Consider the following 26,331-nt stretch of genomic DNA (forward strand, 5'->3'; position numbering starts at 1 on the left):
CAAACTCTTTGGGTGATAACTAAGTGTCTGAAGAGGTGACTTTCCTGACAGAAGGACCCAAAGAGGGAAGCAGGACATAGGTAGGCAGACAGACACAGGGCCCTGTGCCTCAAGACACCTGTTTATTGGGGACACGACTCTGCAATAGGGATGACAGGAATCGTACCAAAAATAGCGACGTCTACAGGGCCCCTGATGGGGCTAGAAGGGTACAGTGCCCCCCACCCTCACCCCTTATACAAAAATAAACTCTCACGCCTATGGACCAGCAAAGACCGGCAGAGTGGCTCCTCAACAGGGACACAAACCCTCTCTGCCAGCCCAGGGACCCCGTTCTTTGACCCTCACCTCTGCCACTTCTAAGGCACTGTGACTCCCTTGGGCTGGGTGGGTACCGCCAGCCCACCCTCCTACGCCCGCCGCCCCTTCCACCTCTGGTCCGCCTGGGGCTGGGATAGGGGTCCCACGCTGCCCCCTGCTGGCTTCTCTACCCAACTACCTCTAGCGCTCCCCCGCTCCGGCGGGGTAAGCTCACTAAGCTAATCGCCCCTGAGGGCTCACTACCGTTCTTGCCCCCCCAGCCCTGCCTCTCCGGGTCTGGACAGCCCGGAGCCCTCCTCCCCTTCCTGCGAAGGACTGGGAGGGGTCTCTCCTGATGGTACTCGGGCATAGGGCGGGGACGCGTCAGCCTGAGGTGGCCGGCGGCCCCTAGCCCGGCGGCTGTGGTGCACTTGAAGGTGCAAGGCCATGAGCTCTGGGGCTCCAGTGGCGAAAGGGCAGAAGAGGCAGCGGTGGAGGGCACCCCCAGGCCCGGCCTCGCCTCCCGGCCCTGCCCGCAAGGACAGGTCCAGGGGTTCGGCCTCACCGCCTCGCCCGTTGCGCAGGGTCCTCCCAGGGCTGGCGGGCTTCCGACGGGACCCCGGCCCAGCACCGCTAGAAGGAGGCCGGGGACTTGAGGCGCCCTCCACCCACGTCGCAGGCTGCGGAGGCGGCTTGGCTCCAGATTGCGGGGCCGAACCCCGCTGGGAAGGAGGCGGTGGCTCCGGGGGTGGCCCGGGGCCGGCCCCGCTCCTCTGCTCCCGGTGGTGGCGCTGTAGGTGATACTTGAGCGAGCCGGACTGGGTGCCCGCGTAGTCGCAGTGCGGACACTTGTAGGGCCGCTCGCCTGGGGAGAGTGGGTGCGATAGGGTCACGGGGTCACGATCACTTGCACGCAACCACCCGAATTTCGCCCAATTTACAGACCTCATTCTCAGAACCAAGAAAGGGCACTGCGTCTCCCACCCACTTTGATTTAATAAAGGAGCGTTTCCCAAGTGATCTCATCCAGCCAAACTGAAGGCTTCGGAACAAACTTCACCTCCTAGTGTTTCGGTAGCCCTCACCTTTCTGCCCGCCCCCAGTCCCCTCTCCACGCCGGAGGCTGCCTCCCTCACCTGTGTGCACTCGCAGATGCACTTTGAGGTGATGTGCTGAGCGGAAAGATTTTCCGCAGAAGGGACAATCCTTGCCGGTGGCGCCCCGGCCCACTTCAGGCCGGGTCCCTCCAACCAACAGCCCATTCTCTTCTGCAACACATACATTAAGAGGAAGTCAGGGGGGCCTACACCCTGTCCAGGTGCCGCGCACCCACCCCACACCCACCCCATAGGGCTGCTTCCCCTCGGGGTCCAGGAGGAAACAGAAAGTCTGAGGGGTTAGATTTGTTGTGACTAAAGAGTTAGGTGTTCTCAAATGATGGCAAAGCCTCCAGGAAAACAAAACAAAACAAAACAAAAAACTCAGGAGAAATAAAAGGTAAGTTCTTTTAACAAGGAAGCTACGAGGGAGTGGCGGCGTAAGAGTCAGAGGAGGACGCGGCGTACCCGGAGAGCGGAGGGTACCTACATACCCTGCGTGGCGGTCGATCTTGCCTGGGCCCCAGCAGCAGAGGCAGAGTGCCCCGGTCCCTCACCCGGGCGCGGGTGCAGGGAAGCCAGAGGGCCCAGCGACCTGCCCCGGGCCCAGGTTTCCTCCTCGGCCTCCACCACCTCCTCTTCTTCCTCAGGCTCCTCCGCACGGTGCCGGCGAGCCCGGGCCGGGAGAGCAGAGGACAGCGGGCGGAAGCCTCCGAAGCTGCGGCCGGGCCCGGGCTCAGCACCCTCGCCGTTGGGCCGGCCCTCGCCAGCTCGCAGGCTCAGGTAGCCCAAGAGGCTCGGGGGCTCACGGCGCTCGGCCGGGGTGGGCGCCGGGGCCAAGAGGAGCGCTGGGCCCAACGGCTCATAGGCCAGCAGGCCGAGGTCAGGAGGCTGGGGGGCCCGGACAGGCCCGGGGCCAGGCCCCGGGGCACGCAGTGGGCCCAGCTTGCTGGCGTGCACCTTCATGTGGTTCTTAAGGAACCAGGGCTCCTTGAAGCAGCGGCCGCACACCGGACACGCATGATCGAAGGAGGCCTTGTGCTTACGCATGTGGCCCTTGAGAAACCAAGACTGTGTAAAGCTCTGGCCGCACACTTGGCAGCGGAACTCCGGAGGCGCTGGGGGCTCCTCGGGAGCGGCAGGAGCTGGGGTCGGGGTTGCCTCACGTTCGGGCTCCGGCTCCGGCTCCGGCTGGGGGACTGATCTGGGTTCGGGCTGGGGTGGAGGCTGAGGCTGAGGCTGAGGCGCAGCGGAGGTGGCCGCCAGGGGACGCTCGGGAGCCCCGTGGGCCGTCAGGCTGTGGTGCAGCAGCTCCTCCTCCTGGCTGGAGCCGAAACTGCACAGGCCGCACTTCCAGGGCCTATGCAGGATGTGCAGGTGGCGTTCGCGCTCCGCCGAGGTGCGAAACTTGCCTTTGCAGTAGGGGCAACGGAAGGCGGACGATGAAGGAGCCTGGGGCCGCGCCAAGCCCTCAGTGGCAGGGGTGGCCTGCATGCCCCCTGAGCTTCGGGCTCTCCCCAGTCGGGCCTCGCGTAGTAGCGCGCGCTCTTCCAACTCCAGCAACAGGCGTGCAGCAGGACTACGTGGGCGCTCGGGCTGGTGTGTGCGCAGGTGCGAGCGCAGCAGAGCCCGCTGCGCCGCGCGGTGGCCGCAGTGAGGGCACTGGAAGGCCTGGGCGCCTGGGTGCGCCCGCAGGTGCAAAGCAAGGATGGAGTTGAAGCGGAAGCGCTTCCCGCATACAGGGCAGGGGAAGCGCCGTTCGCCTGCACGACTCTCAGACCAGCTCACCGCTCCCATCCCGAGCGACGCTGCGCTCACGGCTGGCCCGTTGGAGAATCGCTGCAGATCCAGCTCGCCGTCGAAAGCCGGCGGCGACGGCGCTAAGTGGCCGCTCGGGGCGCGGGGACGTGAGCCCTGTGGAGAAAGATCTGCGTAGAGCAAAGGGTGAAGGTAGAGCTGTAAAGGAAGCAAGGGCGTCGCCTCGAGGGCCAGAAGGACAACACGAGGGAAGGTGGGCTGGGGCCTGAACTAGGAACACGGGGTGCTACTCACCTCGGGAAGATGGGGTGGAGGGAGGTGTATGGGAATCGAGATGTCAGGGCCAAGGAGTTAACTTCTAATAATGGGAGGTCAAAGAGAGAGGTAGGCAGGAGAGGGAGTATACAGTTGTAGGTACTTGTAGGTTGAAGCCAGAGCTTCACTCACCTCCATGGACCCCCTTCACATTCTTTGGTTCTGGGAAGTGCAGGGAAGAGGAGGAAAAGCTGCTAATGAAGGCAACAGGTGCTGTGGAGCTAAAGCAAGAGACAGATTTGGAGGAAAAAATGAGCCCTAGTTTTCAGCAGTAAAGTCACTCCCTACCCCCAGACTCTCAGCATTCTGCATTCCCAAAACCAATCCATTCTCCCTACTTGCTTCTTGAGGCACGAAGGGGCTGCTATACTCAAAAACTGTACCTCTTGATTTGCCAAGCCTACAAGCCTCCCAGATAATCCAGATTTCTTCCCCAAATTCTATATTTTAAATGCATGGTCCAGAACAACCACAGCTACCACCCCACCCCCTGGCGGTGGGGAAGACCATCACAATATGCCCCTCTCCCATGTAGGTTGGGCTATGCAGTGTGGTGAGCAAATGAGGTGGGCTTGCCAGGCTCCCCAGTTATCCAAGTGGGACCAGTTGCTCTGAGATCCCTAACTGAGCAGCCAGCCAAACATCCTTCCAGGTTCCACAGTGCTTCCTTCTGCCCTTACCCTGTCTTTCTGTCTTTCCCCCCTCATTCTCCCTCCCTCCGCCTGGATTCCTGATCCATTCATTTCCATTCATTACAGAGACTCATTCATGCATGGGAGAGAAACACCTCCCAGCAGCAGAGTCTGAAGACAGACAGAGGGGGAGGGGCATGAAGGGGGAGGGAGCCAGAGGAAGAGGGAATGAAGAGAGAGTTGGGGGAGGAGTGGAAGTTAAGGGGCACAGCTAGCCTGGGGAAGGGGCTAAAAACTGCAAATACCGTATAGGATTCATCCCCTTGTTTCAAACCTTGGAGCCTGCAGTATGATGGGGCATCTGAGCCCCTTTGTCCAGGGCTGTTCCGAGGCAGGCTTTCCTCCTCTCTGCAGGGGAGAGGCTCCCTCACACAAGAGGAGGATTACACTGGCTCTGAGCTCAAGAGGCTGGAGTGAGGGACGGGGGGCGGGGCTGGGCCATCTGCACAGATAGGGACTCAGCACATGCTCTGAGCAAGAAAGGGTTAAAATTCTCCAGGCTAAAATTCCCTAGGCCTGGGACTTGCAGAGCTCCAGTGCTGGGGAAGGAGAAGATCATTGAGAGGAAGAGGATAGGGGTTGGGGGGGGTGTGGTGCTGATCCTAAGCTGCAGAGGAGTTTAGCATGAGGACTTAGAAGAAACCCCAGAATCAAGATTCATGGAAACAGACCTGGGAGGATGACCAGAAGTCATCTAGTCTACCTTTCTGCCTCATATAGAATAGTATCTGGTCAAGGCTAAATGAATGTGGGTCTAACCTTTTTTTTTTTTTTTTTTTTTTTTTTGTCTAAGAAAGGATATTTGAGATATAAAGAACTTCCTTACAATAGGCATCACAAAACTGAAATGGGTTACTGAGAAAGAAAAAGATGCAAAGATGCAAGCATTACTTTGCCTAAGGATCTTTAATAGAAAAAAAACTGGGCCAGGAGTCAACCTGCCTGTTAGCAGAGAGAAAAGGCTCTGGAGGTCCAAGGCTTCTTTAATTTTTGACATTTAGTGGATGTGGTAAAACTCCATGAAGGGGCAGGTACCTGTTACATGTGGAATCTGGGCTACAGGATTATTATTAGCAGGTGATTAATTAACAAAGTGTCCTTGTCCAAGGGTCACTAGACGACCTCCACTACCACTTAATATGTGTATTTCTGTAGCTTCAAATTAGGGCACCCACTCTCATCCTCTGGATCCTTTCGTGGGACTAAGAGCCTAGCCAGGCTTACTGAATAGTGTCACAAAAGGTGAATTAGAATAGGACTGAAGGGTACAAGGCTATTGTAGGCCTAGTCTGAACATTGATAACCCTATAACCTTTACTAAATCACTGAACCTCCCAGTTTACTCATCAGTAAAATAAGGGAATTGGACTAATTTATATTGTTAGTCCCTTCCTGCTTGAAAAAAGTTTGTGATTCTAAGTCACAGGACTCTTTTGGGCCCCAGAGAGATGTTAAAACAAATGGTCATCCCTTCAGTACCATGGAGAGTGCAGTGGGCTACCACAGAAGCCACTTGGGCCACCTCAGTACCATAAATAGAGCTATGAGGTGCTAGAGGGGCTGTTTGCCATTTTAGCATCACAGATACAACACAGAAAAGCTAGAGCATTTTTTTTTTCGTTCCTATCTGAAAACCATAGAAAAAAATCCAGTGGTACCAGAGGGATTATTTTGGCCTTTTAGATGTCACTGAAAATAGAAAGAGCTAATAGAAAATAGATGTAACTAGAAGAATTTTAATTAGCTATAAGGAGCATCCTGACAGTTACAGTTTGTACATCCTGGAATGAGTTACTGAGGCATCATATTTGGGTCCATCACATTCTGTTGCTCTCCTGGGGATTCCCGGAACATCCTGGTGTACAGCCAATCTGGTATATTCAGAGGAAGCAGATGGTGGAGGCGTGGGGGGGGGGGGGGCTGGGAATACTGCATGGTCATAGCTGACTAACCTATGGGCACATACTCTCATTCTGAGAAGATTCTAGGGCCCCTAAAACTGTCTGTAGGATAGCAAGCAAAATCTCTTAGGAAGCTGGCCTCATATCTGAGGCAAGAAGAGTCAGAATAGGGCAAAGCTTCCCATCCCAAAACAAAACAACAATAAACCACTTTGCACATAGCAGTTTCCAGAACAGAAATAGAGTGATATACAAGAAGGCCCAAACTGAAGCTGAATTCCCCAGCAGGGAAAGTTTCCCCAGAAGGTGGCCTAAAATCAACAAAACTCACTGAGATGCCTTCTTAGGCCCAATCAAGATCTCCTGAATCATCTCCATATCAAACCAGATTCCAGACACCTGATCCCATGATTTTTTCTCAGTAGGGGAAAGAACTGACAGGGACTGGGGTACTATGAACTGCCTTGGAACCGAGGTCATGCATATATTGCCCCTGGACAATAATCACAGAGTTTTCTATAGTCAGGCCTTAAACACCATCCTCGAGACTTGGCCAGACAGCAGCACTGACCTACTTTCCACCCCCACTGGGAATCAGGGGTTATCTTGCCCTTATTTGGATTCTATAAGGATGCGGGGCCAGGGATAGGTATCAGAAACCTTTTAAAAGCAATAGGCCAATTATCCTTATATGCTGGGGCAGCTGGTAGGGAAGTGGGTGTGGACCACTAAACCTTACTCAGTAGAGAAGAATAGAATGGTTGGTGAAAAGACTTAGAAACGACAAGGACAGTTACATAGAAGTATTTGCTAAATGGACCACAAAGACTGTCCCTCAAGTCTTGTGATTCAAAAGTTTTTAGGGTCAAAGTGTAAGGAGCAAGGGTTCAGGACTTCTGGGGCCCAGTTGTAACTGCCTCTGGTCACCTCTAACATGACAGTTTTCCCTCTTGAGAATCCTACACCTCCCAAATCTGCTAACAATTTGATTACCCCTGCACTAGATGGGGTTAAAAGGAAAGGGAGCTTCTAGGGCGGTCTACAGTGAAGACTAGTTGAAGACTACCTTGATCACACAGACACACCAGTAGTTCACTTTTATGGTCTCCTCTCCATGGCCCTCTGAACCTCACTGCTCAGATAGCTCCTCCTAACCCACTCCACTCTGCAGCTCACCAGCCTTTTTAGACTGAGATCTTGGTGAAGCCTCCTTCCCTCTGTCCTCACTCTCCTGAGTTGGGGACATGGAACCTCAGCCATGGACTTCAAAGGTACAGCAGGAGGCAAGAGGAAGGCACACCTGCTCACCTGCTGCCATCCCACCATGGGGAATCTTATCCCAGAGGCATGTCCTAACGCAACCCCGATTTTGATTTTGAAAGTTCTGGAGGACCTGGGTTTGGGAAAGAGGGGCATAGCCCCTCTTAGCCAGCCCTAAGTCCCTTTAAGTGGAGCTGACCCTAGAAAAGTCAGTCTTAGCACCCACGTGAGCCTCAGTCCTCAGACTGGGAGGTAGGGGCAATCTAGGGAGCCTCTGGGAAAATCCCCCTCCCAGAAATAGATTGCTAAGTAGGGTAGGACCTGCAATCCTGCCCGAGAGGTTTTTCCAGCAGCACCCCAGACCCCTCCCCAGGAAGATAAGCCAGAAGGATGATAGGGGGCAGGGTTGGGAGATAGGGAGACCAAGGCTCAGCTACCCCCGGCCAGGAGAACAAAAGCTGAGTTACAGCCGCCTCCGCTGCTGCCGCGGGCCGAGCTCTTTGTGACACTTTGTTTGGGACGCAAAGAGGGAAGCACCCCCCATCCTCTCCCCTCCCCCGCCACCCCGTGCTCCCAGAGAGTTTGGGCTCCTTCCCCCTCCCACCAGCCCTACCTGGGCCGGGGGTTGGGGGGTGCGCATCCACTCAGGCTCGCGGCTCTGCCGCCCCTCACCCCCAGGTCCCTCGCGCCCTGCCTTCGGGCCCCTACAAAGACACCCGCCACCTCCCCCGCCACATCCCCCCCGTTGGCCCTTCCCTTTGGTGTCTGCTCCCCCAGCTCTTCCACCTGGCCCCCCCCCTCCCTTGGGGCCCCCCAGCTCTCCAGGCTTCCGAGGCCACCACCCCCACCCCGCCCCCCCAGGAGCTCTGGGCGAAGTTTGCTTGGGGCCGAGCCGGTGCCCCTCCCCCGCCCCCGCCCCCTGCACCTGCTCCGAGCCGGGCGCGCTGAGCGGGCCCCCCCTCCGGGAGGGGGGAGGGGGCCGGGGGCGGGGGCCGGGTGGCGGACGGGGGGGCCCGGGAGTGGGGGGAGCGGCTACTCACGAGCCCCGGGCGGGCGGCGGCGGAGCGGGCGGCGGCGGCGGCGGGCGGCGGGCCGGCGGCGCGGGCGTCAGCGTTACGTGGGGCCGGGGGAGATGCGCCGGGCCCCGGCCCCCCCGCCCCCGGCCCGGCCCCCGCCCCCTCCCCGGTCCCCCGCCCCCGGCCCTGGCCCGCATTGTGTGCGGCGGGAGGCGGCCCGGCCATTAGCATGCGGGGGGCGGCGCGGCGGGGCTGGGAGCCGCGCGGGAGCCGGGCTCTGGCTCCGGGGACAGGGAGCTGGGGACCCCGGGAGCCGCGAGAGGCGGCCGCCAGGGGCGGGGTGCGGGCGGTTTGGAGACGGGGGGCGCTGTCGGAGGGAGGGAGGAAGGGAGGGAGCGGGGGTGGGGCGCACAGAGGATTCCAACAGGAGACTGGAAGAGATTTTGAAAGGTCATCTCGTCCTTCCCCCAGCCTCCAAGCAGCACTGCCCCTCCCTCCCTAAACCCGGACATACCAGGGAAGGAGTTGGCTCTGCCGCTCTTTCTGCCCCAACATGCACAGACTCGGGAAGTTCTTCCTGGGGTTTTATCTCAAAGCCTCTCCCTTACAATTTCTGTCTCTCTTTTGGGGGAGGAGGAGGGGCGATTATAGAGATAGTTAATGTCGGCCGTATAAGAAACATTATTAAAGTTACTCTTCGGTCCTTTCCGTTCTTGATAAACAATTCCTGCTCCTTCCTCTCGAATTCTATTTTCCATTCCTCAAGTCACTTTAATGGCTCTTCAATACAACAAATATTTACTGAGTGCTTACTAAGTGCCAGGCACTGGGCTCAGCGCTGTGAGGGATGAGAAAGAAGTGGTACCTTCCTTCCAGGCGATTGTAGTCTAGACTACAAACTGCTAAGTAGTATACTCAGATTTAGTCAATATTTACTGAATGCCTGTTCACCTATCTAATAGTGTATAATCTTTCCAATAACCCTCTATAATTAAATTAGCCCCCATTTACAAGTAAGAAAAATGAGGCTTCAGGAAGTCTGTTTCCCCAGTGGCCTGCAGGCTCGGGGATCCTCAGTGCAAGCCCAACATTTCACATCGCCACCAAATAAAATCAATGCACGTGGGAATTGAGGAGGAGTAGACACACAACAGTTTTCTGGATCTCTTTAAAACATGACTCCCACTCCCCGGGAAAGAAAAGAGTAGATACAATGACCTGCCGATGTTGGCACAGCACTGATGGGGCAGGAGTGGCTTACAAAAGATCACTTGCCTCCCAGGACCCTGCCTCCCTCCTCGTACTAACTTCTAGAGTCTTCTGGCGCAGTCTCCTCTTATCGTCAACAATAAGAAATAATAATAGTGATGATGATCATAGCCACTAACATTGAGCACTTGTGTGCCAGGTACTGGGCTAAGTTCTCTTCCATGCTGAAAGCAACCCCTTGAGACTGGTATTATTAGCTTCCTTTTATAGATAAGGGAACAGCGAGATTAAGCAACTTGCCAAGGGCACCTAGGTAGATCTCGGATTTGTTTTGATCTATAGAGTATATTTGGGCCCAGCTGGTTGTGCCTCTGACTGTAGAAATGTGTCCCCAGCTTCCTTCTGAATAACACTTTTAGTGTATGGGCATCAGACTTATCAGTGTGACCTCATCAGCACCACTAATAGTTATTAAACACCCACCCTGAATCAACAACTCTTCACAGTCATATTGTTAGCCCCCTTTTATCAGTGAACAAACTGAGGTGCGAATAGGTAGAAAAACATATCTATCAGGACACACACAGTGGCCCACACCTGTAATCCCAGCAGTTTGGGAGGCCAAGGAGGGGGGATGCCTTGAGCCCAGGAGTTTGAGACCAGGTTAGGCAACATTGTGAGACGACCCTGTCTCTACAAAAAATTTAAAAATTAGCCAGGCATGGTGGCATGTGCCTGTGATCCCAGCTACTTGGGAGGCTGAGGCAGGATGATTATTTGAGCCCAGAAGGTGTAGGCTACAGTGAGCCATGATCATGCCACTGCACTCCAGCCTAGGTGACAGTGAGCCCCTGTCTCAATAATCTAATAATAATAATAATAATAATAATGTATCCAAGATCACACAGATGGAGAAGCAGCAGAGCTAAGATTCCAGCCCAGGTCTGTCTGGCCATGAGGCACCTTCTCTCTCAAAAATATTAATTGTTGCAATAGCATTCTTCCCAAGACTCACTATTTGAGGACCATGATGTATGATATATATATATCCAGTTGCAGGTTATCATTGAATCAAAAACAATCCCCACCATAAACAGGCCCCCCCCATCCATTGAGTCAGTGTTCAATTCAGAGTAAAACCTTCAAGAAAGAAGGGAAGGGAGACTGTCCAGAAAGTGAGAGGCAAGAAAGCCACTGGAATTCAACCTTACTTGGTCTGGGGGCAAAGCTGCAAGTAGTAATGACAGGGGACCAATCTAGACAGAAAGTAGGATCTCTAGGGAAGGACAAATAATTTGAGGAGGAAGCCAAAGAAAGGAGTAAGATCATATGGAAATGAGGGGGAATTGAGGTCCAGAGTGATCGTGTCCATGGGGATGAGGTAAGTGAAACCAGAAAAGGAACCCAGGATGGGCAGAAATGGGAGTAATGAGAAATGGGAACAGAGTGAGGTAGGGTTAGACATCTTTGGAGTGAACTGAGGCCGGTATCTACCCAGGGCCACTCCCTAGATCCTTAGGCCTTCATAGAAACCTTTGCCCCACCACACCCCATCCCTGACAGCCTTTCTCTGCCAGGACAAGTTTGTCGTCTGCTCTGAGCTATCAAGCCCCTTAGGAGACCTAGGACCCAGCTGGGTCCCATCCCTTTGGAGTAGCTGCTTCAGACTAGGTAGGTGTGAGGACCTGGACCTCAAATCCCTGGATATTGGGAGTGGGCAGAGGTGTAGCTGAAAGATATGTTGTTGCACATCCTGTCTCCTAATAGACAGAACCTATAACGCATTTTTCCCAGCCTAGGAAGCACCTAATTCTTGTGGGCAAAGGAGCCATGGAAGATAGAGCTGGTGAGCAAGAGCAGGAGAGACACAGCCTTCGTCTGGAAAAGCTACAACACTGGGCGAGGCACAGGCAGAGTGGGCACCTCTTGGTGCTAGCGGTGAGGCCAGGCTACCCCATCCCAGGTCTCAGCATGTCCACTTCTACCCAATTCAATTCCATCCATCCATCCATCCATGTTAAGTGAGCACCTACCATGTGCCAGAAACTGGGCTAGGTTCTGAATGGGAGGAGGGTAGAGGAAAACATAGAAATAAACAAGGCAAGACCCTTAATCTCCCAAGTAGCTTCCATCTTGTGGGGGAAAACATACAGGTAAGTAACTAAACTACAATATGAGGCAGAAAAAATTAAATGATACTTAATTTTTAATGATCACTTCCTTGCTCTGGGTTGACTGCTTTCCTCCACCCTGCATTCAATCCCATTCGTGATCTCTAAAGAGGTAGGAGTTATGAGAAGGGAGGGAATCCCTGACAGTTCCTCCCCAATTACCCTGCCCTTACCCCCAGGTGAGCCAGCTATGGCTGGCAGTGGTTGTGGTGCCCCTTGCTGTCTCAGTCGCCTGCCTGAACTCTGATTGTCACATGGCCACAGCGCTGCCTCTTGGGCCTGGAGCCTCAGTAAGACCCACCACAAGGGAGGGTGGAAGGTCCCAGGGCCCCTTCCTAATGGGACCAGAGCTCAACACTTGCCCTTCTCACCATGCAGGGTCTCCTCACTGGGACTGTCACTCTGGAGCTTCGCAGAGCACCCCGCCTCTGGAAGGTGAGAGGGAAGAGAATGCAGCACTGTTCTCCCACTCCCTAAAACAGACACCTACAACCCTCAGCCTAGGAAGTAAGTGGCTAAGTGTTGACTCATTCTCTCAGCTGTCACCACTGACTGGCCTCAATGACTGAGGAGGAAAGCAAAAAAGTTAGAGTGCTTATGGCCTTGTTTGGAGGCTGAGAAGCAGAAGCTGAGTTTTGTCTTCAGCAAGGCTGCAAGTGGGGATTGAGGTTGGAATGACTCCCCTAGGCTGGGCAGGGCTGAGCTGGCTCATTGGCAGGTGCGGGCCATGATGATATTCAACACCTTCAACTTGATCTTGGGTTTCATCGTGGTGGTGGTCGAGGTGATGAAGACAGCCTTGGGGCCTGCCCCAACTGCCTCCTCCCAGGTACTGGTGAATGAAGGAGAAGGTGGGAGGATAAGGAGGCAAGAGGAGGTGGCAAGGGAAAAGGGCAGGGGCAAACAGGTGCGGGGTCCCTGCATTCTCAGCCCTGTCTACCTGCAGCATGCTGGCTTGCTGGTGCTGGAACTCAGTGCTGAGGCCTTCACCCTAGGGGGAGTGCTGGTCTCAGTGCACGCCCTATTCTTGCTGAGCCAGAGGAAACCAGGATGCTGCAGGAGCCAGAGTCTGCACTATCAAGAGCTGCAGGAGGTATGGCGGCAGGGAAGAAAGCACAAATAGCTAGCTGCCAACTAATTTTTCCACTGGCTATCCTGGTCAATGGCACTTAAGGGAAAACAATGGGGCAGGAGAGAAAAGAAGAGGTCCTAGAATGAAACTGATTGGCTTTCTCTGGCTTTGAACATTTCTCCCCTAATGGTGGGTAAGAGGGAATTGGGAATCCAAATGATTGAGGTTAAAAGAGTGGGAAAGCATTAGGAAGCTGCCTAAATATTGGCAGGACTATGGGAAACAGGATAAAAAATTGGGCAGGAGGAAGCAGTTGTTTCTGTCTGGGGTTTCTCCTTTCTCACCGCTGCAATTTGCTCACACCTGTCTCTGGTTTTCAGGGCTTCTCTGAGTTGGAAGAGGTTCCTGGTTTGGAGAATGGTCCCACGGTGGCCAGCACAGGAGCAAATGAGAGGGCGAGACAGCGGGAACAGACACGTGCTGCTCTCCTTCCACCCTGAGAGAATGCTCTCCAGACATTCCTGCATCCCACCCCACCAAACTCAGAAGCTTGCTGGGATCCTTCGAGTCCAATAGGAAGTCCGGGAGTGCCTTCAGTTTTCACTCAGAGCAGGCCCTTTTTTCTTTCCTTCCCTGTTAGGAGAAGATACACCTGGACGAGAATATATCCTCACCTCACCACCCTGAAAAGCTGCTTTCTCCCTTCCATCCATATCCTCTCTTCCTGTCACCTCCCCATACAGCTTCACATCTGCCTCATCGCACTTTTCTTTTCTGTCCACCTTTCATAATCCCATCCACTCCAAATCCCGGACCCTGCACACGCCAACTCCCTGAATCCAATTCAGGAGCGCCCCAGTTCCCCTTTCGATCCGTCTCCTTTCTGCTGTAGCGGAGACTACAAGTCCCAAGATGCCCCACTAGCCCGTGACCGGCTAGGAAATAAAGAGCCTTCTCTCCGCGGTAGGGGCGCTGTTGGATGTGCTGAGTGACGCGAGGCGAGGAAGTCGGGGCCTAGCCTAGCGCGTTCTCGGACGCAACCACTGGCCCCGCGTTCGGGGAGGAGCCGGGCGGGCGGTCCTGCACTGGCGTGCCGCTCCCCCAGCCACTGCAATAGAAAGTTGGATCTGGGTTCCCAGCCCTGCGCTGGCAGCTTCATAGACTGGCGAGGGCTCGGAGCTGACGCTTCGCTAGAGCTGGGGCTTCCCAGATGCTGTCGCCGCACCCCCTCGCAGGAGGGCCCAGGTCCGAAATTCTGAGACTTGGAGCGCGCGCGAGAAAGGGGTTGGAGATGATGAGTCAGAAGCGCGGGGCCTTTCTCGTCCCCCCCCCCACCCCCAGGGCCTGGGCGCTGAAGATGGACAGGCTTGCTGGGCAGGCGGGTAGATAGGGCAGGCAGAGGGAGGGACGCTGCGACCCGCGTCTCTCCCTAACGCTTTCCCGCCTCTTGCGAGCACTCCGGTGTAACGAGCCCGCGCTGCCGCCACCCTTTATCTCCAACGCGGGAGCGGGACTGCGCAGGCTCGGCCTCTGGGCTGACCCGCCGACCTTTGATCTCGGCTGCGGTCGGGTTGCTGAAGTTCTGGCTGCGTTCACCCCCACCGTTTACGACCTTTGCAAGTGTGCAAAGATGACAGGCTCGCTTGGGCTTGGGAAAAGCCCGGGAGAACTGGGAGTCCCAATAGCAGCAGCAGCTGGGCAGCTTGCTGGCCGCTAGAAACTAGAAATTGACCACAGCTGGAGTACCAAGAGAACTCACCCCAAATTCACATAGTGCCCGGGATGGCTGTTCGCCTCACACTCATTTTTGTTCCCACTTGAGAAGACTTCTTTCCCTAGAGAATGCTGCTTCTCCCGGCCTGGCCAGGGCCAGGCACCAGTGAGGATACAGCGCAGCCTGGCTGCCTTGCCTTGACATTGCAGTGGCGCCCGCTGCAGCGCTTTTCTGTTTGTGACACCTTGGAAGAGTGGTAATCTTCCTATGACAAGGTTAAGTGTGAGTACTGGTGGGTGGAGACAGTTCTGGGATCAGGCTCTGGAATGGAGAAAAGATCTAGGCCTTCTGCATTTCTTCCTCTTCCCCAGTCTAACTGCCAGAATAATGGAGAGCTCATGTGTGCAGGGCCGTGAAAAGAATAATTTTCTTGAAAGTCAGAAGGTGGTGGTAGATGAGGAAGCTGAGGGAAGAAAATTAACAATTTGTTCTGTTTTCCAGGTTTTAGTGAGGTAATCACATTAGATATTGCATTCTAGTTCCAGAGAAGCTTGATGACCATGGAAATTAACCTCTATCAGTCAGATTAGGCTAGGCTCTGCTGCGGTAAATGCCAAAACCACAGTGGCTTAAAACCACAAAGGTTTATTTCTCATACTACGTGTCCAAAGTAGGCTGGCAAGGGGTTCTGTTCATTGCAAATGTTTCCTCCCAAGCTGATGGAGCGCCACCATTTTGAGATGCTACCCTGTCCCTATGAATGTTAAGGTTACCTGCCCCGCCCCCCGCCTCAGAATGTGAAGTAAGCATGAAGAATTGTTCATGGACTCTTAAATGCTGCCCTGAAGTGATACATTCATGTCACTTCCACCCATTCAATGGCCAAAGCAAGTCATATAGGCACACCCAACTTAAGGCCAGAAGGGCAATGCCTCCAAGGAGAGGGGAAGCAGAAATACCTCATTAAAAGAAACACAGTTGGCTGGGCTCGGTGGCTCAGGCCTGTAATCCCAGCACTTTGGGAGACCAAGAAGGGTGGATCACCTGAGGTCAGGAGTTCGAGACCAGCTTGACCAACATGGTGGCCATCTCTATTAAAAATACAAAAATTAGGCCGGCATGGTGGTGGGTGCCCGTAATTCCAGCTACTCGGGAGTTTGAGGCAGGAGAATTGCTTGAACCCAGGAGGCAGAGGTTGCAGTGAGCCAAGATCACACCACTGCACTCCAGCGTGGGAGACAAAGCGAGACTCTGTCTCAAAAAGAAAAAAAGAAATGGAATTAATAATTTGGGGTGATTTTTGAACAGCTTAGCAGTTGAAATTTATCTGTTCCAGCAGTTATGCCCATACCTACTTCTTTGGTTTGGTTTCATGAACCCCTAAGTTCTTACTAGAAATTTTTCCTCAAAAAAATAATAGGACTGGGACTCAGGAAACCTAGATTCTAATTCTGTTGCTTGGGCAAGTCAAACCTGTCTGAACTACATTTTGTGCACTTGGAGGTTATGGTAATAATATTTATTCTGTCTGCCTTACTGGAGTATCAAGGCTAAAATAAAATCACACAAGGAAAAGTACTTTAAAACTATAAACCACTTCAGAGGTTGAAAATAAATTGCCTGTAGAGGCAAGAAGTAGTTTAAATGATAATTTTTTAAAACTCAAGAGCCAGTTCAGCTATAGTTCTTCAATCATCAGTCTGCATTAGATAAACATAGTAGGAATTCAGGTTTTGGATATATGTTACAGTTCATGTAGACCTTGCAAAGTCCAAGAGTCTTAGATTAAATATTAAATTCTTAAAACCTTTCTGATAAAACCTTTTTCATCATATCCCTCGAGGGCATTGGTTCTCAGAGAAAGGTCATTTTGTTCCCCAGAGGATATTTTGCAAGGTCTGGAGACATATTTGTTAGTCACAACTGAGGAGTGGGGGAGGTGGGAATATGTAACAATGGAAGGCGCAGTAGATGAGAAGTCAGATTTGGGATTTAGTTCCAGTGCTACTAATGCCGCTTTCCTGTGCATTATCCTCTGCCAGCTGCAAGCAAAGACTATTTGAGACTTGTCCTGTGTTCCTCATTATTCCCCCTCCACACTGCCTATTGCCACAGTCCCGGGCTGCTCCATGACAGCGTTCTGCTTTGCTGCAGTGATTCCCAGAAACCACTGTATCTGCCTCTTTCTTCATCAGTTTGGCAGCCTCTGTGGAGGTCACTCATTTTACTTGAATGGGAACTTCACTGAAAGAAGAAACTGACAAGGTTTCTGCTGACGTCAGTTTTTAAAGGCCGTGACCCCTATCTATTCTTTTAAACATTAAAGAAATCCAGTTCATGATATGTGGCTTCATATGCAGCTGTGGCACACTGGTGGTAGGGAAATTCTCCATGTGAATACATTTTACCCTCATTTCTTTGAAATTCTGTCGTTTATTCTGGCTTTTAATACGTGATTATAGACAACTGACAGTATTTCACAAATGAACTCTTTTCCGTTTCTGAATCTGCCTTTTGGCAAGATGGCTCAGGTTTCGTGTCCAGGGCTGTGTCCTCTGCTGCCATCTCGTGGCCTCTTGGCTGCCCAGGTTGAGGTCTCACAAAGTGCCTTTCCTAAGGTAATGGCGTTTGGCAGTGGCTTAGTTGGAGAAAGACTCTCCTCTCCATGGTGTGGGGCGCTCCCCAGGTTCCTCCTCTGCAATGGGCCCCTGAGGGCAGCAGCACACTCGGCCTGGCTGGAAACCTGGGCCTCATAATGAGGCAGGAGGTGGAGGGCCCCTCCTGGTCTTCTGCAAACCCTCGGGCCTCTGTGTCTGTTATGCAGTCCTGGCCAGGAGCCACCAAATTCAGTGAACCCAACTACCCAGGGGTAATTGAAGCTGACCGCGCCTGCTTGGCCTGAAGAATGCAGTCTCTTGCCCCTTGCCACCTGGGACTGGGATGCTCTTAATTTCAGTAAGAAATGAAGAGTCTCCCATCAGGTTTCTGGATTCTAGGCCCACACAAAATGGGTCTAGACAAGAAAACAGAAGGGTGTGTTGCTCTGCGTCCACACCCTTCATCCTGGCGGGCCCAGCCAGTGCTGCCTCAAATTTGACATTTGATTAATGGACTGGCGGGACAGTGGCAGTGGTGTTGTCGCTGAGTCACTGTGTTTCCTATAAATATGACAGGATCTATGTACTACAGTGATCAGGGGTCCATCTCCAGGGAACTGGGAATGTGAGAGACTGCCCTGACCTGGGCTGCTGCTGCTGGTGACTAAGCAGTGAGCACAGGAGGGAAGGCAGGAAAATGTTTTTAGTTGCTATTTTTTTTCATTGTGAAACATGTATGTGTATATACACACATACACACATATGTATATATACAACTATATATACCTATATAGTTAAAATCTTCCCATTGCTAACAAATTCATACAACTTTCCCCTAGTTGTTAGCCCCCTCTCCTGACTCCACCCGGCTCCCATAACCCCTATTCCCAGCCTTCTCAAAAAAAAAGGAGGAGGAAGAGGAGGAGGGGAAGGAGAAAGGAAAGGAGGAGGAGGTGGAAGAAGAAGAAGACTGCTTTTGGTGTTTGCTTTAACCTGATGTCCCCATTATAATAATTCAGAAGGAAAGGCCTGCTCATATAATTTCCTAGGGCCTCAGGCCAGAGACAGCCATACTTACAGGTAAACTGCTACTAGGCTGGCTTCTCCTTAAAATTCAGATGCCATTTACTATCATCTTCTGTTTCTTTTATGTTTTTCCTTACCTGTTTTTCTTTTTTCTGACTTATTTCATTTATATTTTGTGTTGCCTATTTTTCTTGGTTCCACTTAGCATCTGAATCTTTGGTTTATTTTTCTTATCAGAAGCTTTTCCTAATTTCTGTCCAGAGTTAATGAATTTTCTTTGTTGATTCTTGACAGTTTTCCCTTGCCATTATAAAGTTTTCTTGTTTTTACCCAAGTCCAAACTACTAAAATATAATTTTATTTGCTTTGCCTCGTTATATGCTCTCTTTATATATAAAGAAAATGCTATGTGCTCGCTCTTATTCCTTTTTTTTTTGGAGACAGGGTCTGGCTCTGTTGCCCCAGGCTGGAGTGCAGTAACGTGACCTTGGCTCACTACCTCCGCATCCTGGGCTCAAGCCATCTTCCCACTTCAGCCTCCCAGGTAGCTGGGACTACAGATGTATGCCACTACATCTGGCTGATTTTTGTATTTTTTGTAGATAAGAGGTTTCACCATGTTGCCCAGGCTGATCTCCAACTCCTGAGCTCAAGCAATCCACCCAACCAAGCCTCCCAAAGTGCTGGAATTAGAGGCATGAACCACCGCGCCCGGCCCACTCTTATTCTTTATGTAAAGCTAAAGTCATAGCACAGGAGAAAGAGAATTTATGCTTTTACAAGCCTCAAAGATAATTATGATGAAAAGAAATTGTTCTTTGCGTAACTAAGAAGTGAAACTGGGTCCAGTGGTTACTTGTTATAGAGAGGCCAATTTTAGACTGAAAAATATAAACTGAACACCTTTCAAAAGATGAAATGCTTTCAAGTTGGGCTCTCAGCCTGTGGATATGTTAGAGCTGTTTTGTGCAATAAACTTTCTCATGCAGTGACAGGTTATTGAAGCAAATATTCAGATATCAGCTGAGTGGTTGAATTAGATAACTTTTAATTTCTCTGCCAACACTCAGATTACATTGGCTTTTCAGTGGTGGTGATGTTTTTTAACTGACCCATCCATACTCTCCAGTGTCTGGCACTGGACAAAATTGTAAAATAAGATGCTGGTATTCCTCTAGTCCCTAGAACTGAATGTATCCATCTTGGCACTTTTGATATTTGGGCCAGGTAATTCTTTTTTATAGAAGACTGGTGCATTGTAGTATGCTGAGCAGCAACCTTGGGCCCTACCTACTTGATGTCGGTAGCACCCCTCCCTCCAGTTGTGACAACCAAAAATATCTCTACACGTTGCCAGATGTCTCCTGGGAAGCAAAATTACTTCTTTCTTTGAAAAACAATGCCTTAGAAGGATATGATAAGAAAGGTTTTAATAACTTAATGTCTAATTTCTCAAGATCTTTGTATTTAAAAAGACCTACGAAGATCTACCATAACCAAACAGCACATCCAAAATCTGAATTCCTGCCCTAGCTTTTGCCCCCTACCCCATTTTTCTGAATTTTCTGTGTTGTATTATTGTAACCACATCAGGCCAATCTGGTTCAACTTTTATGTAGCAAAGTTGTAAGTTATTTCTCTGTTGCCATGGACCCCAGGTTGAAAGTCATGTAACCTGAGCATGCCCAGATGAACACATGTTCTACCACAGGGGAAACCTGAGTACTCAGACCAAGAAGGGTGGGGAGGACTGAATTGAGAAGCAGACACCGCATAGCAGGATCTCGAATCCAATCAGATGAGCTCTGGCATCACCCCATGGCAAGATCCAGTCATATCATGCCTCCTGGCATCATGTCATTGCAAAATGCAATCAGATCACACCTCATTACCCTATGCTTATAAAATCCAACCCAACCCCCAGCTCAGAGAGACAGGTTTGAGTATTTCCTCCTATCTCCTTGGCAGTTAAATCATGTTGCTTCTCTGCTTAAAAGCTTTTCGGTCCTGCCCATTGCCCACAAGCTTAAGTCGAAGCATTTTAAAATGGTGCATGGACCTCTGTGATTTGGCTCCTGCCTACTCTTCGGCGTCATCTCCCATGTGCCCTCTCTTGCACTTCATGATTTGGTGATAGCAGTTTGAGGGAGGTAGCATTGATATTTTTTTTTCCTTACCAGAGCTTTCTATTTCATCTGTTATTTCAGCCTCAGAGTACATTCAGCATAGTGCTGCATTAGGACAGCATACAAAGGGATCAGTATCGCTTCCCAACTCTGTTACCTCTTCCAATGAAGACATGCAAGGATAATGGTCTTTTAACATACCAGGCAGGTTTAAAGTTTTATGCTGACATTGAAAACATCTCACTGGTATTTAAAACTTAAGCTCTTTAAATGTATAATTTGTTTAATCAAATTGCACCTTCTTTTTTACACTTTGCAAGTATGGCATAGTAAATACATTATATTTAATTAAGCAACTTGCCCTAGTTTCTGTATTGGGGATTTTAACATCATTGGTTGGATCTTTTGTTTTGTCGTCTTGCTATTTTTCAGAATCTTGAAATAGCACATTTCCATGATGTCGGTTCTCTTCAGTGCCTGTGGAAGCGTACAAAAAAATATGATGTCTATTCCCCATTTCTGGTTTTCCTGACTCTAGATTAACAGTTGTATCTTCAGTGTTGACTTCCTGGACTTGTTCTTTGGTTACACAAGCCTCCTCAATATTTTCTCCAAAATTGACATTTTCTTAACTCTTCATTGGTAGAATATCTACAATTGTGTGTCGCATTTCTTCAATAGGTTGAGCCCCTGCCAGAATGGCCTTCTCATAGATTGTGAGAATACTTTCAATAGGACTTGGGGTTGGTTCAGTATGTGCAAGACATATTCAATATTTTACAAGATTTTTGGCATCTGGAATATTTTTAATCAGATTGTTCAGTGTGACCAGTATTTCTTCTTCTAGGCATCCTTCATTAATTAGGTTTAGGCATTCAGAAAATGTGTTGCTTACCTTTTCAGTAAATAATTTTTGTTCATCTTCTACCATGGTAGTCCAAAAGGACCCAACTGGTTTTTCGTTTTGTTCTTAAGGTTCATACTAGGTAACTATTCAGTTAGGAGGCCTTTTCAGCACTCTTTCTTTGCCAGTTTTCCACTCATTAAGATGAGCTTTTCTCTCTTCTGAGTTTTCTTTGGATTGAGTTGATCTACCTTCAGCAGTTGGTTTTGCTATAGTATGTCTTCACTGGTCAATAGGTTTTGATTTTTCTATCAGTTTGGCATTAGAAGATGAAGCACAAGTGGGAGCTGTGGCTCACACCTGTAATCCCAGGACTTTGAGAGGCTTAGGTAGGAGGATCCCTTGAGACAGGAGTTCAAGACCAGCCTTGCCAACATAATGAGACCCTGTCTGTAAAAAAATAGTTGTTGTTTTTTTTTCTTTTTTTTTTTGAGATGGAGTTTCACTCTTGTTGCCCAGTCTGGAGTGCAATGGCGCAATCTCAGCTCACTGCAACTTCCGCCTCCCAGGTTCAAGCAATTCTCCTGCCTCAGCTTCCCAAGTAGCTGGGATTTCAGGCTTCTGACACCATGTCCAGCTAATTTTTGTATTTTTAGTAGAGACGGGGTTTCGTCATGTTGGCCAAGCTGGTCCCGAACTCCTGACCTCAGATGATCCGCCCACCTCGGCCTCCCAAAGTGCTTGGATTATAGGTGTGAGCCACCGTGCCTGGCTTAAAAAATAATTTTTTAAAACAATAAGATGAAGCAGGCCTGGCTACGATTTCACATGCTATGCTCCTTTTTCTTTTTTCCTTTTTAAAACTTTCTTTATTTTGGCAACCACTTGTCCAATAGATCAGATGCCATGCTTCTTGATTGTGCCTTATCTCTTTTCTATGTCCTGAGAGGAACTGGTTTTGACCCTAGATAAAACTGTTTTTGATTGTAATAATTCTTTTCTATGAGACCTTTTCCTGATTGTAAACAAGGCTGAGATTCTACCAATGCCTTCTTTCACAGTGTCCTGGGTATTATTGGATGACTTCTAATAAGAGATCACACAAACTTAGCACTACATTTGGTGTACCCCAAGTTACATTTAGTGTAACCCAGGGTCCTTGCACACACTGTGAACAAGTACACACTGTTGCACCTTGAGTTTTTGTTGTTTCAAAAAGTTCCAGGAAGAAGCAAAACAAAACCCATTCGATCCAGAGATGCCCTCTGAATTGGAGATGAATTTGGCAAACTCCCCACATTACCATACAAAAAGTCCCACCCAAGGAGGAGTTTTTTTTTTGCCACTTTCTATACATGTGATATATGAAGAAGCATGATTGATGACTTTACTCCACCTCTACATGTGATGACTCAGCTAAGCAGTCCAATACAAGCCCTGTTTTTAGCTTTGTTCCGAGAGGAACTGCTTTGGGAATTATCCCCAGTGTTCTCCTTACTTGTTGCAAGTAATGAAATCCCCTTGTTAAATTTTCCTTGGTTGTGGTCATTGGACTGTCACTGGCCAAGCGACCAACTCACCCATTGTGTGGTAACAGTAGCAGTTATATTTGAGACTCTATTACTTTTCACTGTTGCGCTGCTGGTGTTTATAAGCTGAGGCTCTGTGGCTTTAGGAATAGTAATTGAAAATTTCTTTGTTGCTGCAGAACTCTCATCTTTGACTTGTAGAGGTTTTCTAAATGAATGAAACTTAGACTAAACAATTTGGCCTCAATAAGATTCTATCACAGACTTCTTGGGCGTGTCAGCCTCTTGCTTTTGTTTTTCTGCAATCATTTGTTTCTGTTTACTATTATTGTTAAGGTGAAATGTCTTACATTAATGTCATATGTTGACATTGGGGGTCGTCTTCAGTTGGTAACAACTTCAGAGTTTGATTATTATCCTCAAATTTATGTATGACAATTACTATAGTTGAATTGGTCAGTTCATTAGAAGGTTTTAAAGGAATACAATTTTTACCACCATTGTATTATTTTTGCTTCTCATGAGTCTGTTGACATTTTCTTTACCAGCCATTTCTCACTTAAGTTTCAAAATATTTGTCTGTTCTTGGAACTGGTCCTCAAATGTCACCACTCTCTGGCCTCTATTGAGGTTACATAGCTATGGTAGCCAACTTACAGATTGCAGCCCAGGTCCTTATCATTCTGAGATGCAAAAAGCCTGGACACTATCTGATTTTCCTGTTTGTATCAAAAAATGTTTTTCTTCTTAACAGATGTTTCTTGAGTCTTTGTCTTATTTGCTCTTTGAACATGAATTGGGCCTTGGAGGCCACTGCAGGTCTTGGGACATGGCTTGAGTATTTGTCACAGCCTGAGGTGAGGGGATGCATCTCCAGCTTTGACTGCAGATGTAGGACTCCTTCAGGCCACAACCAGTGAACACCGCCTCATTTTTTTTCTTGTGTAGGGAAAATCACAATTCAATATTGGGTTCCACCCATTTTGCTTTGACTCACACTGTTTCCTTAGTGCTACTCAGCAATTAGTGAAATGATCTCTGGTACTGCACAAAATATGAAATGCTTCAAGAATTTGCATGTCATCCTTGCTCACAGGCCCTGCTAATCTTCTCTGTATTGTTTCAATCTTAGTATATGTGCTACTGAAGCAAGCACTAAATTATTAATTAATATGTATGACAGACTCCTCCATCTCATCCTTGCACTTCATTCTCTCCCTCTCCCTCCTTTTTTTTTTTTTTTTTTTGTTCTTTTTGATTTTTTTGATTATCCCAAGGATGATGATGATGATAGCACTGACTCAGTGATGGGCTGGGTGAGGGTCAGGGCTGTTTGTTGCACACATTAGTGAGATGTCAATAAAAAAACTGTTCCCGGACCAAACTGAGGGTCGGGCTGCTATTTCTCCGGGCCTAATAATGAGATGCAGACAAACTGAGGAGGAAGAGAGTTGTTTGTTTGTTTGTTTGTTTGTTTTTTGAGACAGAGTCTCAGTCTGTCACCCAGGCTGGAGTGCACCGGCATGATCTTGGGTCACTGCAACCTCCGCCTCCCAGGTTCAAGCAATTCTCCTGCCTCAGCCTCCCGAGTAGCTAGGATTACAGGCGCCCACCACCACACCCAGCCAATTTTTTTTTGTATTTTTAATAGAGACAGCGTTTCACCATGTTGGCCAGGCTGGTCTTGAACTCCTGACCTCAGGTGATCCACCCACTTAGGCCTCCCAAAGTGCTGGGATTACAGGCGTGAGCCACCCTGCCCAGCCAGTGGAAGAGAGTTTTATTTCTGTAACCAGTTACAGGGAGAAGGCCTGGAAATTATTGCCAGACCAACTCAAAATTATAGAGTTTTCCAGAGCTTCTATATCTTCTAAGCTATATGTCTATGTGTAAGTGTGCATTTGTCTAAAGACATAAGTGATTTACTTCTTTTAATCTATAACTAAAGTCTGAGTCCTGAAGACTTTCCTCTGAAGCCTCAGTAAATTAGATTACTTAATCTAAATGGGCCAAGGTCTTGCGGTGATTACCCTTGTCTTGTCTCCTGCTAAATCACGGAGGCTTGGGGAGTTCTTTCAGACCTCCAAAAAACTTGTTTGTAGAGGCCTGGGGAGTTTCTTCAGACCCCCAGTGAAACTTTTTTAATCCTAAATGGGTCCTGTTAAGAATTCCTTCATTATTTTGTCATGCTTTAAGGCCCAGGAAAGGCCTAGGCAAAACTCTTGATGGGCTTTTGTTACATTCCAGCCTTTGTATAAGGGCACTGGCTTTTTTTAGTTCATAATATTTAACTAAACCAATCAGTCAGTAGTGAAACAGTTGTGATGGAGGCCTGCATTAGTGAGACCTGGCCTGCCACAAACAAAACCACTAGCGGGAAGTCAAAGTCATATGATGTCAAAATAACTGAGTCAAAAATTGTTACTTTAGCATATCTATTTCTTACTTCCATGCCTTATTTAGGCTGTTCTATCCAGTCCTAGCCCCACACCTGTCCTTCAGGACTCCCTCTCAGTACTCACCCGCTTTGGGAAGCTTCCCTTGGCCTCTGCGGCTACCGTCATGATTATGGTCTTCAGTGCTCCCTTAGCACTCTATACACAGTCTATGCTTAACAAAACATTTATTTTCCTGTCGCCCAGGCTGGAGTGCAGTGGCATGATCTCAGCTCACTGCGACCTCTGCCTCCCAGGTTCAAGCAATTCTCTTGCCTCAGCCTGCCGAGTAGCTGGGATTATGGGTGCATGCCACCACAATTGGCTAATTTTTGTATTTTTAGTAGAGATAGGGTTTCACCATGTTGGCCAGGCTGGCCTCAAACTCCTGACCTCAGGTGATCCTCGGCCTCCCAAAGTGCTGGTATTACAGGTGGGAGCCACCACACCCAGCAAAAATTTTAAACTTTTTATGCAAAAAAAAAAAAGAAATCACAATAATGGTAAAGTTCAAATGACAAGTTGAGGAAGGAGGGATGACAGAGAATAACATATTGCTAAAAGATTGTTAGTATTAATATTGAAAAGAATAAAACATTGATAAAGACAAAATAGCCAATTTACCAAAAAGAAAGAAATTTAAATAGCCAATAAATCTATGAAGGATTATTTGTACTCATAGTCGTTAAATAAATGCAATTTAAAGCAATTTAAAGCAAAAAGATGCTGACCAGGTGCAGGTGTCATGCACATATAGTCCCAGCTACTCAGGATTCTGAGGAGGGAGAATGGCTTGAGCCCAGGAGTTTGAGGCCAGCCTGGGCAACATGGTGAGACTCTGTCTCTAAAAAATAAAAATAGGCCGGCAAGGAGAGTCATGCCTATAATCCCAGCAATTTGGGAGGCCAAGGTGGGAGCACTGCTCGAGGCCAGGAGTTCTAGACCAACCTAGGCAACACAGTGAGACCCCATCTCTACAGATAAAAAATTAGATGAGATAGTGGCGCACATCTGTAGTCCCAGCTACTCAGGAGGCAGAGGATTCCCTGAGTCCCTGAGCTGCAGTGAGCCATGATCTTGCCACTATACTCCATGGCTTGGAGGATAGAGTGAAACTCCATCTCTAAAAAAATAAAAAGAAAAAGAATTCAATCAATAAGGTGCCATTTTATGCCAATCAGTTAACATTTTCAAATGCATAAAACCCATTGTTGATGATTATGCAAGGAAATAGGCACTTTCTTATATTTCTGGTAGGACTATAAATTG

The 26,331-nt window shown here is 49.4% G+C and overlaps 2 protein-coding genes, 1 non-coding gene and 1 pseudogene across 10 annotated transcripts; 1 reads left to right on the forward strand and 3 right to left on the reverse strand.

Moving 5' to 3' along the window:
* Positions 1-77: 77 nt before the first annotated feature.
* ZNF219 (zinc finger protein 219) lies at positions 78-8,909 on the reverse strand. Of its 7 annotated transcripts, none has more exons than XM_054449770.2 (5): positions 8,854-8,909; positions 3,603-3,691; positions 1,892-3,325; positions 1,437-1,568; positions 78-1,165 (listed from the first exon to the last, which is right to left on the reverse strand). In XM_054449770.2, the coding sequence occupies exons 1-5, from the start codon at positions 8,892-8,894 to the stop codon at positions 561-563; spliced, it is 2,301 nt and encodes a 766-aa protein (XP_054305745.2). In that variant the 5' UTR covers positions 8,895-8,909; the 3' UTR covers positions 78-560. The 7 variants fall into 7 exon arrangements, with proteins under 7 accessions (XP_054305745.2, XP_063507452.1, XP_054305742.2 ...); XM_063651382.1 differs by having other exon boundaries at positions 1,892-3,311; positions 8,854-8,872; XM_054449767.2 differs by lacking the exon at positions 8,854-8,909 and adding an exon at positions 8,364-8,751.
* Positions 8,910-11,378: 2,469 nt separating this feature from the next.
* Positions 11,379-13,757, forward strand: TMEM253 (transmembrane protein 253). 2 transcript variants are annotated; one of them, XM_054449774.1, is made up of 6 exons: positions 11,379-11,486; positions 11,899-12,009; positions 12,098-12,154; positions 12,438-12,548; positions 12,666-12,812; positions 13,172-13,757. In XM_054449774.1, exons 1-6 carry the CDS (start codon positions 11,379-11,381, stop codon positions 13,289-13,291), a joined length of 654 nt encoding a protein of 217 aa, XP_054305749.1. In that variant the 3' UTR covers positions 13,292-13,757. The 2 variants fall into 2 exon arrangements, 1 of the variants encoding a protein (XP_054305749.1); XR_008493819.1 differs by lacking the exons at positions 11,379-11,486; positions 11,899-12,009; positions 12,098-12,154; positions 12,666-12,812 and having other exon boundaries at positions 12,338-12,548.
* Positions 13,758-14,220: 463 nt separating this feature from the next.
* Positions 14,221-25,191, reverse strand: LOC129013217 (cytoskeleton-associated protein 2-like; annotated as a pseudogene).
* Positions 23,677-23,783, reverse strand: LOC129013503 (U6 spliceosomal RNA). The gene has a single exon (XR_008493963.1). It is a non-coding gene; the product is annotated as a U6 spliceosomal RNA (small nuclear RNA).
* Positions 25,192-26,331: the final 1,140 nt, after the last annotated feature.

This window comes from Pongo pygmaeus, chromosome 15, assembly GCF_028885625.2.
Source record: "Pongo pygmaeus isolate AG05252 chromosome 15, NHGRI_mPonPyg2-v2.0_pri, whole genome shotgun sequence".
Classification (NCBI taxonomy): Eukaryota; Metazoa; Chordata; class Mammalia; order Primates; family Hominidae; genus Pongo; species Pongo pygmaeus.